Source organism: Rhipicephalus microplus, chromosome 3, assembly GCF_043290135.1.
Source record: "Rhipicephalus microplus isolate Deutch F79 chromosome 3, USDA_Rmic, whole genome shotgun sequence".
In the NCBI taxonomy this organism is placed as follows: Eukaryota; Metazoa; Arthropoda; class Arachnida; order Ixodida; family Ixodidae; genus Rhipicephalus; species Rhipicephalus microplus.
Window position 1 is genome coordinate 214,450,937 of NC_134702.1, and position 13,196 is coordinate 214,464,132.

Here is a 13,196-nt window from a genome sequence, read left to right on the forward strand (position 1 = left end):
GCATATATGGGGAGTTGAAATGTGTGTACTGTGCCATGTTCGTTTGCGTTAAAGAACACCGGACTGTCAAAGTTGCGGAGCACACAACTATGATGTGCCTGATAATAATAATCTCTTGGTTCTTGCGCGTAAAATCCCAGGTGTTACGATAAGCTGAACCACCTTGTTTAATCTTATCTTCAAACTGTCTTAATTAAATAATTAAATCGATAGGACTATTTCGTTTTGATGAGCTCCCCTGTTTTTACGTTTCAAAGAACAATAAATGTCGAAGTTACGCTGCTTTTATGTGCACCTACTTCAGGCTAGATCTGCAAACTCTGCGCTGTGTGGAGTTTCTTTTCATTGCTTTTTTCTCGAACAAAGAAACCTAAAATGCATCATAAGAAATTTTGAGTGAGAACATTCTTACTTGGTGAATGCCTTAAAGTGGTGAACTTCAGCTGAATAAATGGCTGTTAATCAGAAATTTTTATTTACAACAGAAAGACAAATGACACTGCGACCTATGACCATAACTCAAGTGTTAGTACTTATGAAATAAATTGTGCACTCAAAAAAGTGATTTATTCATTCAGTCACAAATACTTCGACGATTTGTTTCGCAAATAAAATGTACAATGCGCTCGCGTTGAGCAAAACATATTTCAACGTTGGTAACGAAAATAATCCTTTTCTTTAAATCAACAAGATTTATTTTGTAACAGGAAAGGTTTGGTGTAGACAGGTTGGTTTTTCGATAACACGTCGTATGTGGATGCAAAACGAAGCCAAAATGCCTGAGAGAAACAAACTATAACCTCTGGTTCCTTGACTTTTATATGAACGCTTTGAAATCAGTGACATGTATGTGTATCAGCTCGTAAATTGCAATTAGTACATTATACCGGCTTTACCACAAAAAACAGAGTTAATTACATTAGGATTGAAGTGTTTCGCCATCACAGTCGTCTCCGTACAGCCGCAGCCGTGTAGGACCACCACCAGATTTTAACAGAGAACTATCGATCAAACTCTTTCTATTGAAACAGGAGTCATTATTCCAATAGTGACATTTATTCTTCGGACCCACGGTATTTTACTTATGACTTACATTATACACGACACCTTAAAAATGAATACGTCACGCTTTATGTATAGCTTAGCCAGCAACCTGACTAAGATATACATTATTTGAGGGCGGTTGTCCCTCAAACAACGAGTTACGGCTTTCAGCCACAACAGTTTTAGGGAATAGTGTTGACCTAAATCCTGGGTGAATAAGTAGCGTACTCCAGCCTTCAGTGTCATTCTTGAACACCAGTGGTAAAAACAGTGCTTTGACCATTGGTGCTAATGTTCCCTCTACCTCGATTGTGAAACGCGACACATGTTGGCACTGCCCCACTATTTCTGGTGCTGTTAGTTGAAATAAAATACGCTGTCCCAAAATAAACGAACTCCCGGTGCAGAACTAGCCAGAAAGTGTTCATTATGCCCCACGAGTTTGACGAGTTAATGAATCTTTTTCATATCGGAGTATCTCGGAGCCCTCCAGGGAAAGGAAATGAGGTCGAATTATTAGATATGTATACAGACATAAATTACTGTTTACAATTTAGTCGTTCACCGTGGTTTTACAAGCTGCGTAATAATTGACATATTTTTGCGTAGGCTTGCCAGTGTGCAAGAGCTGTCAAGTACTGCACGTCCTGTTAAAGAGGTAGGCCATAATAAACCCTGCAGATGAATTCACCTTACACTTGTGGGTAGCAAATTCAACTTTTTTCTAAAAGGTAATAAAAGGTTTCACAGAAACTGTTAGCATGGCCCCCAGTGCTATGAAAAGAAAGGTTAAGATTTGCTTCGCAAACTTGCTTTGGTATTGTATAAAAGTCCAGTTAACGTGAAGAAAGTCTACCATGTGCGACACTTTATTTTACCGAGGCAAGTACTTTGTGTTAATCATATTTTCCTTGTTACGCGTTTCGGCAAACCCGTGCAGCCCACTACACAATGCCCTCACATGAGTGCCTTGAGCAGTTTTTGTGAATATTATTAACTAAATTCTGAACAACAACGACACATAGGTGCTGAGACAGGTGTTATTTACTGTCAGTTTCTAGAAAATATGAAAGTGGTTACTGTTTTGCTTTCTCTCTAATTTTATGCAGGAAAGCGTCCTTCATGAAAGTACGGGCACCATGTTTTGTCATGTAGAAGGTAACAAACCTGCGTAAGTTTGGCTGAAACATTTCATAGACTGACGACAAAGAAGGTGGTGTGTGACTAACTCTCATAGGTACCAAGAAGTTTTGCCCAATGTACACTGCACATAGGCGGAAAATGCTCCAAGAACATGACTCACGTCATTTCTTGAGGTCCGCTTCTTATTCCGAAATTGCTGTTATCTATCTTAAACCTGAGTGTAATGACATTTAAAAGCCTGATTACTTTAGGCTGTTGCTAGGAATTGCGAAACAAACCCGTGATTTTCGCAGGTGTATTGCTTGACTATCTACATATTCACAAAACAGCATGAAGGCAAGAGCATATCCAGGCCTTAATTTATACTTTCGTCATGGGATAACACGCATAAAGCATATATTTTAGAACTCTCACAGTAGGACAAAGGCGTGTATATTACCGTTGTGTCACCTTATCTAAGACGCACTACCTAACCTTTCAGACCAGAGAAATATCTAAAGAAGTCAAAGTTTCGGGACAGCGGTTGTACTTGGCCGAATCCGTCAATTCGTCGTCCTGTGCCTTGGGCCACCGATCAGTAGCGTTTTCTTCTTGAGAATCTTTGCAAAGTGTTGCCATTGTTCCGTCTGGAAGAGCTCCGAGATGATTTAGACGCTTCTAATTGTCATCTTCCGTCAACCACCGCCATTCTTTCAAGCAGCTCACTTGCGTCGGCCAAAGCAGGAGACGGCGTTGAAAGAGCACTGCTTCCATCCACTCCTTTTCCTCTGGAAGTCTGGCACAGCCGGCGGCTGGTCGACCTGTTCGCGCTGCATCTGGCGGGCCATCTGCTTGGCCATCAGGTAGTTCCACAGCAGGTTCTCCAGGCCACCACTCGCCATAGCGCCACCGCCCATGCCACCAGTGCCCAGGCCCACGGCGCTGCCCCGCAGGCCACTCTCGTCCGCCACCTGATTAAATAGAGCAGACACTAAAGCGAAAAACACCAAAGCAAGCCTTTATTTCTTCTTATTGTATCTGCCTGTGTACAACTCCACATTACTTCTTTTTTCAGAGAAAAAGCTCTTTGTGCCATAGGCTTGCCTTCCGTTGTGGTCATGGTATAGAACCACCGCAATAGCGAGAACAATGTGAGACAACAAAATGTTTTAATTTATTTCATCGTAGACGTAGGTTAATAATAACAAAAGACACGCGCTCTTCCTGCTGCAATAACCTATTGGGAAGAGAATTCTTGATTTTATGTCTTCTAAATTGTGCATAAATATTGAGGCTTCCCAAGGCAACATGTAACACAAGAGCACACGTCAAGCTCCAACCATTCACTCATATTAAAATGGTATCCCATCACCGCTGAGATCGTGGGTTCTTGGATTCACTTTCCAGACAAATCATCCGCTCAAGTATGTTTCTAAGTCCTGGTCGAATTGCCTAAGACAACTGGAAGGTGAAATAATTTTACGAGTCGCTTTATGCTTCATGAAGGAAAGTGGGATAAATCTAAGAGCTATGTTTGTTTGTGCAGCCGAATAATAATAAGACCAGACCGACAATTATGCCGAGAAATGTATTGGGGATGTCATTAGAAGTCATTCTACTGTCATTGTGAAGAAACAAAACCGGACGAAACGATAACGTGCCGTTGGCAGAGACCGAACCTGCAACGTTTGAACAAAACATTTGATGCTCTTCCAGCTGTGGTACGACAGCCGTTACTTAACCGCCCACTTTATAGGGTATGTATGTGCATTAGGCGAGGGATCGTCACTCTGCGCTGCCTGTTGCCATTGAGGTGAGTGTGGCTCACACATTATTTGCCGGTTGGCCTCACGTAGCGCGTGATCGCATTGCGAGCTGGAAGCTAACCTATAATCTCTCGCATACCACATAAAGGCATCAAGTTCGCCGGATGGAGATCCTCGCTATGAATGAAGGAAAGAAGGATAACTTCGAGGAATCGTTTTTTGTTAAACACATTACTAATGAAAGACAATTATTATATTTACAGACACTTAACTATTATTAAACACATTGTGCACATTGAACACACCTATAATGGCAGACAAATAACTATGAATAATGACAGACAATGAACTGACAGACAACTATACCAAGAAAAAATGCAGGGGTTATATTGGAAGTATTTGTAATGTTACTGAGAATAATGAACAATGAAGAGAGAAAAATGAAGAAAGAATGTGGACGAAGAATGAAGAATGGACAAAAAGATAACTTGCCGTGGGCAGTGACCAAGCCCGCGACCTTCAAATGACGCGTCCTATGCTATGTTACTCAATTTACTTTAGCATTAAGCAACGCTCAGGAAAAGTATGGTTACTCGCCGATAAGATGCCTCGAGCTTCACCCATTTGTTATGATTCATTTCTTCGAGATGAGTGAATTTTTTTAGGAGCGAAGCTCTTTAGGCCTGCACCAGCCACCGAAGCTCCATGCGCCAGGCAAGCGCACCGAGCAAGACAACAGGTGCGTGCTCCCGGTGCACCGCGAGTGCAGGCGCTTGCTGTACGTTAACTCGTTTCCGCCCCCGAGTGCAACAGACGCTCTTCTCACCCGCTTCTCACAATAACGCCTTCACGAAAGCCAGTAGCGAGATCAGGCTCTTAGTCAGTGGCATCACATTTTCAGGAGCTTCGCTCATGGGTTGTATTCGTACAAAGAACAACTAGTTTTCACAGACATAGGTTTTGTGATGTATTGAAGTACTGAATGCAATGGTATGTTTCATAGATAAAACGCTATACAGTGTTCAGTGCCAAGAAATGTGTTTTTATCGGTGAAAGTAACGTGAACGGCAGCGAGAGTGTGAACCTGCCTCCGTAAGCAAAATAAATACTGGAGAACGTACAAGGCGTAACCACCTGCGGGTGCGTGCAAGCGTATCTCTGGAGGGGATCAATACATGGATCATATCTTTTTCTGTGGCGTGCTCTCACCTCAACGTTTGTGTTGAAGCCTTCAACACCCCTAAGGTAATTACGCTCTATCGAGTGACTGAGCTACCGAGTATCTCGACGCGCGTGAAAGAAGCATTTGTGGGCGCGAGAAACGCATGCGTTAGGGCGCTTTATACACGAACCGATATGTATCGGTCGCCGGAAATCAATTTTCCAAGCGGTTTTTACAGCAGAAGCTGGTATGAGATCATAACAGCCCATTTTGTAGCCATAGCTGTGTGCTACTGCCGCTGCTGGTGTCCGTGACCACAATTGCGCGAAATATTAAAAAAAGGTAAAGCATAAAAACCAACCTCAATGGTCTGGTGAGATTTCAACCCAGGCCGTCAACGTGGCAGCCGAGTATTCTATCACGAAGCCACCACGGCGCTTGTAAAGCATTCGCAAAAAGCACAGATCGACAAGCCTTGTAGAGCCAACTCAGACTCGCCAAAAAATTCCAGCGGCATACCTCACTCGGACTCACACTCACCAAAATTTTGTTCAACTCGACTCACTCGAGCTCGCGCTCACCTGATATTACCCGTACTCGAGGCTCTGTTTGAGTGCGACTGAGTTCCAGTGAGCCGAATCATGAGTTCGTTAGCCGAGAATCACCTTTTCCGACTACGGTGTTAATACTCTTTACATCAATATCACGACCGTGCTAATCTTTGCGCTTTTTCGTGTAGGGTCTTTCAATATGAGTTACGAATCATTGCAGACTAGTATATCAGGACATATTTTGAAAGAGGTGGCAACAGAACTCTCCCGAATTAACTTTTGTACGTAAGGGGAGGTGGTGCTGGTCATAGCACTTCTTAAGTAACTCAAGTCTCTGATCAATAAATATTGACATGGTGGTTAAATGATACTGCTTTGGATAACATGTCAGTAGACGGGATGAGCTAGCACTGAAAGGGAAAGTACAGGAATTCAGAGTCTCATTTCAGAACAGGTACTCGGCTGTTTGTGAGAAAACCAACCTTAGCGCAGATAAAATGAATGATAATCCGACGAGCATCATTACGGAGTGTGCAATGGAAGTTGGAGGCAGGGTAGTTATACAGGACACTAGCAAGCTTTTCCAGGAAACAAACAATCTCATTAGGAAGCGTCAAATCATGAAAATCTCAAGTACAGCAGACAAAATAGACTGGCAGAGCTTTCGAAGTTGATTAATAGGCATAAAGTATGCGATGTAAGAAGGTATAACATGGAGAGAATTGAACACGCTCTGAAAAACAGAGGAAGCGTCAAAGCAGTGAAGAGGAAACTTGTGATTGGCAAAAATCGGATGTACGCACTAAGGAACTAAGAAGGCAAAATAACTTCCAATATGGATAGGATAGTTAAAATAGCGAAGGAGTTTCATAGAGATCTGTACAGTAGCCGGGACTTCCACGACCTCAATACTATAAAAACTAGCAGTAACCTAGATGACAACCCACCAGTAATATTAGAAGAAGTCAGCAAAGCTTTGGAGAGCACGCAAAGAGGCAAAGCTGCTGGTGAGAATCAGGTAACATCAGATCTGATGAAAGATTGACGACAAATTGTGGTAGAAAAACTAGCCACCCTGTTTACGAGGTGTCTCCTGACTGGAAGAGTACCAGATTCTAGGAAGAATGCTAACATCATCTCAATACCAAATAAAGGACATGACAAGGACTTGAAGAATTACAGGCCGATCAGCTAGCTCTCTGTAGTATCCAAGCTATTTACAAAGTTAATTGCTAACAGAGTAAAGAAAACATTAGAATTCAATCAACCGAAGGAACAAGGAGGATTTCGAACAGGCTACTCAATATTCTACCACATTCATACTATCAATAAGGTAATAGAAAAATGCTCAGAATATAACCAACCACTATACATAGCCTTCATAAATTACGAGAAGGCGTTTGATTCAGTAGAAATATCAGCCGTCAAGCAGACCCTGTGTAATTAGGGCATCGATGAAGCATATATAAACATCCTGGAAAAATCTACAGGGGATCAACTGCTACAATTGTGATTCACAAAGAAATCTAAAACGTTTATTTTCCGAATAACAGTGACATATGTTTTTTTTTTTTTTGGCGTGTGTGTGTACTTTTTGTTGGTTGCACTATTCTGCAGTAGTTGTCTTTCAAATCTTCAGCGCGGTGCAAAAGTGCCGCCTCAAATGCGTCATGTGCTGTTCTGCGCGTATGTATTGCATCGCATGTGTGTTCCATTTATATATGTTATGTATAACTTCGAGTTGCTGGTCACAATAATACCGAGAAATTATCTCGAGACCTGTACGGTACTTCTTTTTTGCAAATAATTGTTTGTACTTCCACCCTGTAACGGCCCACTTCTGGGCTAACAGTATAAATAAATGAAATGAAATGAATGAAAGCAACAGAATATTAATCAAGAATGGTGTAAGGCTATGATTTGCCCAATGCTATTACCGCGTGCTTACGGGTTGTTTTCAGAAGCCTACAACGGGAACAGTTAGGAATAAGAGTTAATGGAGAGTACTTTAGTAACCTGCGCTTCGCCGATGACATTGCATTGTTGAGTAATTCAGGGGATGAATGGCAACTCATGATTACGGAGTTATACAAGGAGATCAGAAAGGTGGTTCTTAAAATTAATCTGGAGAAAACGAAAGTAATATACAAGAACCTCGGAAGACAGCAGTGCTTCCAGAGAGGTAATAGAGCACTTCCAGTTGTAAAAAACCATGTTTACTTAGGGCAGGTAATAACCGCGGTACCAAACCATGAAATGAAAGTAAATAGAAGAATGAAAATGGGGTGGTGCACACTTGGCAAGCACTCTCAAAATATGACAGGTAGATTGCCACTATTCCTCAAGAGGAAGGTATATAACAGCTGTATCTTGCTGGTACTTAGCTACGGAGCAGAAACCTGGAGACTTAGAAAGAGGGTTCAGCTTAAATTGAGGACGACGCAGCGAGCAATGGAAAGAAAAGTGGTAGGTGTCACCTTAAGAGACAAGAAGAGAGCAGAGTGTATTAGGGAACAAATAGGGGTTAAGGATATCATACTTGAAATCAAGAAGAGGAAATGGAGATGGGCCGGGGCATGTAGCACGTAGACAGGAAAACCGCTGGTCTATAAGGGTAACTAACTGAATTCCCAAAGAAGTCATGTGGGTTAGGGGGAGACAGAAGGTTACGTGGACAGATGAGATTAAGAAGTTTGCGGGTTTAAATTGGCAGGAGCAAGCACAAGACCGGGATAACTGGCGGAACATGGGAGAGGCCTTTGTCCTGCAGTGGACGTAGTCAGGCTGCTGATGATGATGATGAGACAGTAGTATAAACGTGAAACCAGGCGGCTGATAGAAATGATCAAATTGAGTAGATTGTAGTAACATATGTCGGGAAAAAAAGGGGAGCTCACTGAAGCTCACGAAAGAATTATATGTTAGGCTTTCGACTCCCTCAGACTCCGATTCACCAAAGTTCCAATAAACCGGACTCATTCGGCTCACACTCACAAACCTTCTCCTCAACCGTACTCACTCGGACTTAAACTCACCAAAATATTACTCACCCGGACTCACCCATACTCAGACTCAATGCGAGATCTGAGGCTTGGTGAATCCGAGTGAGTCGACTCATGAGTAAGTTCGCTGACCTGTGCCAAAAAAAAAAACCTATACATGTCAAGTCGGCCCAGCACTCGCGTCAACATGCGTAAAATAGCGAGGCAGAAGAACGAAATATAAACCAGGCGTTCCCAATAAGAAATGCACAGCCATTCAATCGTTCAATCCTTCGAAATCTTTGAAAATGGCTCAGCCATAATTCTTTGTCGTCAGCTGCCGTTGCGGGTTGTAACGTCACTTGGAGAGGAGCATGCACCGTCTTACAAATATGAAGGTCTACTCTGCACAGGTGACAACGTTTGCAGGTGTGCTTATTTAATTGAAGCTGAGCGCTCGATCAGGGCGCTTTCGTCACATTCATTTCATAAGACGAAGCGCGTTTTGATTGATAACACTCGACGTTTTGTACGGCCAGTAGGAGTTCCGTAAACTGGGAAAAGTGCTTGGGATACTGGTATGGGGATCATCCTTCCACTCCAAACGTTTTTGCCAACATCCCATGGGCGAATCAGCCTTCGAAATATATGGGCGTACCACTAAAATTTTATCGTAACAGGGAGCTGTATGGGTGGCGGAAAGCCATTGTACTGCGTAAAAAAAGTGGATAAAGTGGGAGGATGGGACTCGCGGCCCACGATGTAATCTTGCGGCCCATGATTCATAATCTTTTCTTTGTCTCTAAACTCTGGTAGAAATTGCAGGTTTTGTATAGCTGGCGTGTAAACGTGCAAAGGCTCCACCGTTCGTTTGCAGTATTTATATGGTGATCAGTGTGGGAACAGTGTAGTCGGACTAACCTTTTTTGCCGCGTTTGGTTCTGTGGTCTCGGTCTGTTACATTTGTTGTTAATTCAGGTCTTTAGTCATTTTATCTTTCTCCAAGACACAAGATGACCGCTACTATGTGCAGTTATTTATCTAAGGCTTAAAAAAGCTCTACCTTCACTCGTTTTCACCTCGGGCCACGTGCATGGGGCGCTTTACGGTTATTCAAAAGTCGTCGGTGCATGCAATTTTAGTGGCATGTTTTTCTATCGAGTATCTATCGGGAGTAAAACGAAAAAAGGTTGAATACCGACCTTAACGACAGTACTTTACCAGTACCATTTGACCGAAGTTTGTATCTTCCTAGACATGGTCAAAATGTACTTGCTCGAGTAAAAAAAAAAGGGCTGCCCCATCTAGTCCAAAATCAATTTTCCTTAAGCTCCACAGAAGAGCTCTAGAAACTCTAGAACGCACTGTTTTTTCTGTCCTAAACCTGAAACCAACGGATATGTCTTTCTGATTTGTTGGGAAGGTGTGGTCTTCTTGGACATCCTGCACGGAACTACTACAATTTATCGTTCGGATCAGGTTTTTACCAGTTAATGAAGAAGACGATGAAGCAATTAATATAATGTTATTCTGCTAGGCCTTCACCGTATTTGAAAAATTACATCGCGTTCCCCTCTGCTGACATCAATACACTGCCTATTTTTTAATGTTTTCGAAGAATGATTGCGAACTTTACTGAAGACTGTAAAATTAGAGAACCAGTACCAGAGTAGCTCGAACAAATTGAGCGACTTAATTGTACAAATGAATTCTAAGTTTATGCACTATATTTATGCACTATATCTACATTTATGCACTATATCATCACTGTATTATGTGCAGCAGAACGCAATAAAGAAAAAAAGGCTTTGAGGCGTAGTAGTTAGCGCCGCTCGCTGGAATTGAGAGGTTGCTGATTCGACTCCACGTAGCAAACTTATGCCTGCTGTTTTTTTTCTTGCAATTACTGAGTATGTATATTACAACGTTACGCACGTGACGGATACTCTATCATAAACTACTTTCATGTTAAAAAAAAACGAATACGTTGTTGAAACGTGTGAGGCTGCATTCGCTTCGAAAGACGTGGACCAAGAAAGACGTCTCGTTGCCAGTTTCAAGGAGGCAGCAGAGACCAGAGGGTTCCTGAAAGTAGGAGCACTCTCACCTAGAGTACAACCGGGATTAGCGCCGCTTTACCGTTTCGTGAAATAAGCGTTCATTTTTTTCACCTCGACAATCTATGTTATACCCTCTGTTGATATGTAGTTTCGACAAGTTGCTGATTACTAAATGGGATCATTTTATTACCTGTGCTACTGTAATAAGAACAACACCAGAATAAGTGCTCGGGTTTTGTTCCCGAGCTGCACTTTAAAGTATTTGAGCGTATCTGATGCCTATGATTGCTTACGGCGAGACGCACCTATTGCTCCTTTTTTCTCTGCCTTTGAGCATCGGTGACTCTGACATTACTTAGGAGGAATTACGCCAAATAAGTACGCTTTACTTTAGTGAACAACAGTGGAGAATGAGAAACCCAGCTGGCATGGCAGCAAAGTCCGAGTCATCGGCTTCCAACACATGGAAGCGCAGATTTTGAAGTGGTGCGTGTACGTTTCGTTCACGACTACTACGTAAAGTTGTTGCGTCTATAACACAAGCAACCAGCCGAAATTGCATTACATTATTGCGGTGGCATGGCCACTTGTGCAAGTTTCCAGATCGTTTCGATAACCACGGGTTCCCAAGCCTTCTTATTGTACTTCTTGTATTACCACAGAGGTATCTTTTTCAGGTGTCTCTTACTTTATTTAAGAAATATCAATGAAGATAGCGTAAGTTTTCATGATGTAGTGTATTATAACGCTGTTCTAGTTACGTCAGCGTTGCGAGTTGTCGGCCAAAACAGGTGAGATGAAATGAAGGCGTATATTAGCGATTCCTAAAACCCCAACCATTAAATAAAGCTCCGTGTGGAGAGAACGGCCAACGTTATTGAGCTTTGCGTCCCCTAGGCTGACAAAATCACCTGATGAGTTCACTCGCTCACATTCACTCAGACTGCCCGCCTTCGTGGAATAGTGGTATGGGGCTCGGCTGCTGCTGAACCAAGGTCGTGTGTTCGATCTCAGCCGTTGCACTCGCATTTTGATACAGGCGAAACGGTAGATGTTCGTGTGCTGTGCGATGTCAGTGCACGTTAAGAAGCACGAGTTGGTCAAAATTTTCGGAGCCCTGCACTAGGGCGTCTCTCACATTGTTATCGTGTTTTTGTGGCGTAAAGATATCATTATCGAATCAATAAGACTTAGATCGGTCCGTAAGTATGAGTTTAGGCGAGTTGAACAGAGTAACACTTTTTCGAATTTGAGGCCGGGTGAATACTGTTGAGGAAAATTTTAGTAAGTTTGAGATCAAGTGGGTCTGGTTCAGAGAAATATTAGAGTAGTATGAGTCCCAGTGAACTCTAAGCACAAAATATACTGCCTGAGTGCGAGTGCGCTCTACTTTTTATTGCCCAGTTATGGTCCTATCTTTCCAACTTTAACGTTGCTATCACCCCTATATTGGCTTACCTTTATAGTCAAGTCTATTCGTGCCCATCTCAACACTCTTGCGGCCGTGTGTCAACTCGATATTCGTTGGCCAGAGGAGTCAATTCTCGGCTGGTAAGGCCATCCCCCGCCAACTGTTTCACTGGAGGCTCTCAAAAAAAATATCTAGCGCCAGTCGCGCACTTCACATTACTTTTCTTACTTTATTTTTAATCACTGCGGATGACTCGTATTTAACGGTATAGGATTAAAAGGCGTGTCGAGGAGCACCGGGTTTCAGAGATATTAGCATTAAAAATCATTGACAACATGATCACAAAAGCTATATTTAGGTTCACGGACTCGTGATTGTTGATTGATATGTGGTGTGTAACGTCCCGAACCTACCATATGATTATGAGAGACGCCGTGGTAGAAGGCTGCGGAAATTTTGACCACCTGGGGCTCTTTAACGTGTACCCGAATCTGAGCACACGGGCCTACAACATTTTTGCATCCAACGGAATTGCAAAAATTCATAGGGACTCAGAAAAAACGATGATTCCGGGTCTGAGTGACTAATATGTTGGCGAGTTTTAGTCTCAGTGAATGCACCTCAGATAAAGTTTATGCAGTCTGAGTAAATGTGAGCCCGACTGGGGCAAATTTTGGCGAGTCTGAATTTGAGTGAGCCCTTAGAGCTCAAGAGCGAGCTTCATTTCTTTCGCCGATCTACGATGTTCCCTACTTAGATAAGGAATTGAAGCCTAGCACCTACGTTAAGAATAGGTCACCGCTAGAACTGAATGCATCATTTTGCAAGCGCGATGCATACCATTGGTCACCTCTCACAATGTGGACCCATCGTAACTAAATTACTATTAAGTGTTTCTACGTTTGAATTCGACGATGTTTTAACGCAAGCTGTGGTCCAGTACCCCGAATTAACTTCGGTGACAAATAGTTCTTCAATCGTTCTGCATGAACATCTTTTTGTAAACTCTTGCCTCGGTCGAAACGCTGCAATCGAGGCTGGTAGCCTAGACCACAGTTATGGGCTTAAAGGTGCTGCATCACACGTTGTCTGCTAAGCT

At 42.6% G+C, this 13,196-nt stretch overlaps 1 protein-coding gene across 2 annotated transcripts in view; it reads right to left on the bottom strand.

Annotated features, from left to right (window-relative positions):
* Window positions 1-545: 545 nt before the first annotated feature.
* Window positions 546-13,196, bottom strand: part of LOC142804125 (uncharacterized) — a 283,131-nt gene continuing 270,480 nt past the window's right edge. For both annotated transcript variants that reach the window (XM_075890708.1, XM_075890709.1), the window contains one exon: window positions 546-3,137. In XM_075890708.1, coding sequence (XP_075746823.1) covers window positions 2,889-3,137 — 249 coding nt within the window. In that variant the 3' untranslated portion in view covers window positions 546-2,888. The remainder of the gene's footprint in view (window positions 3,138-13,196) is intronic.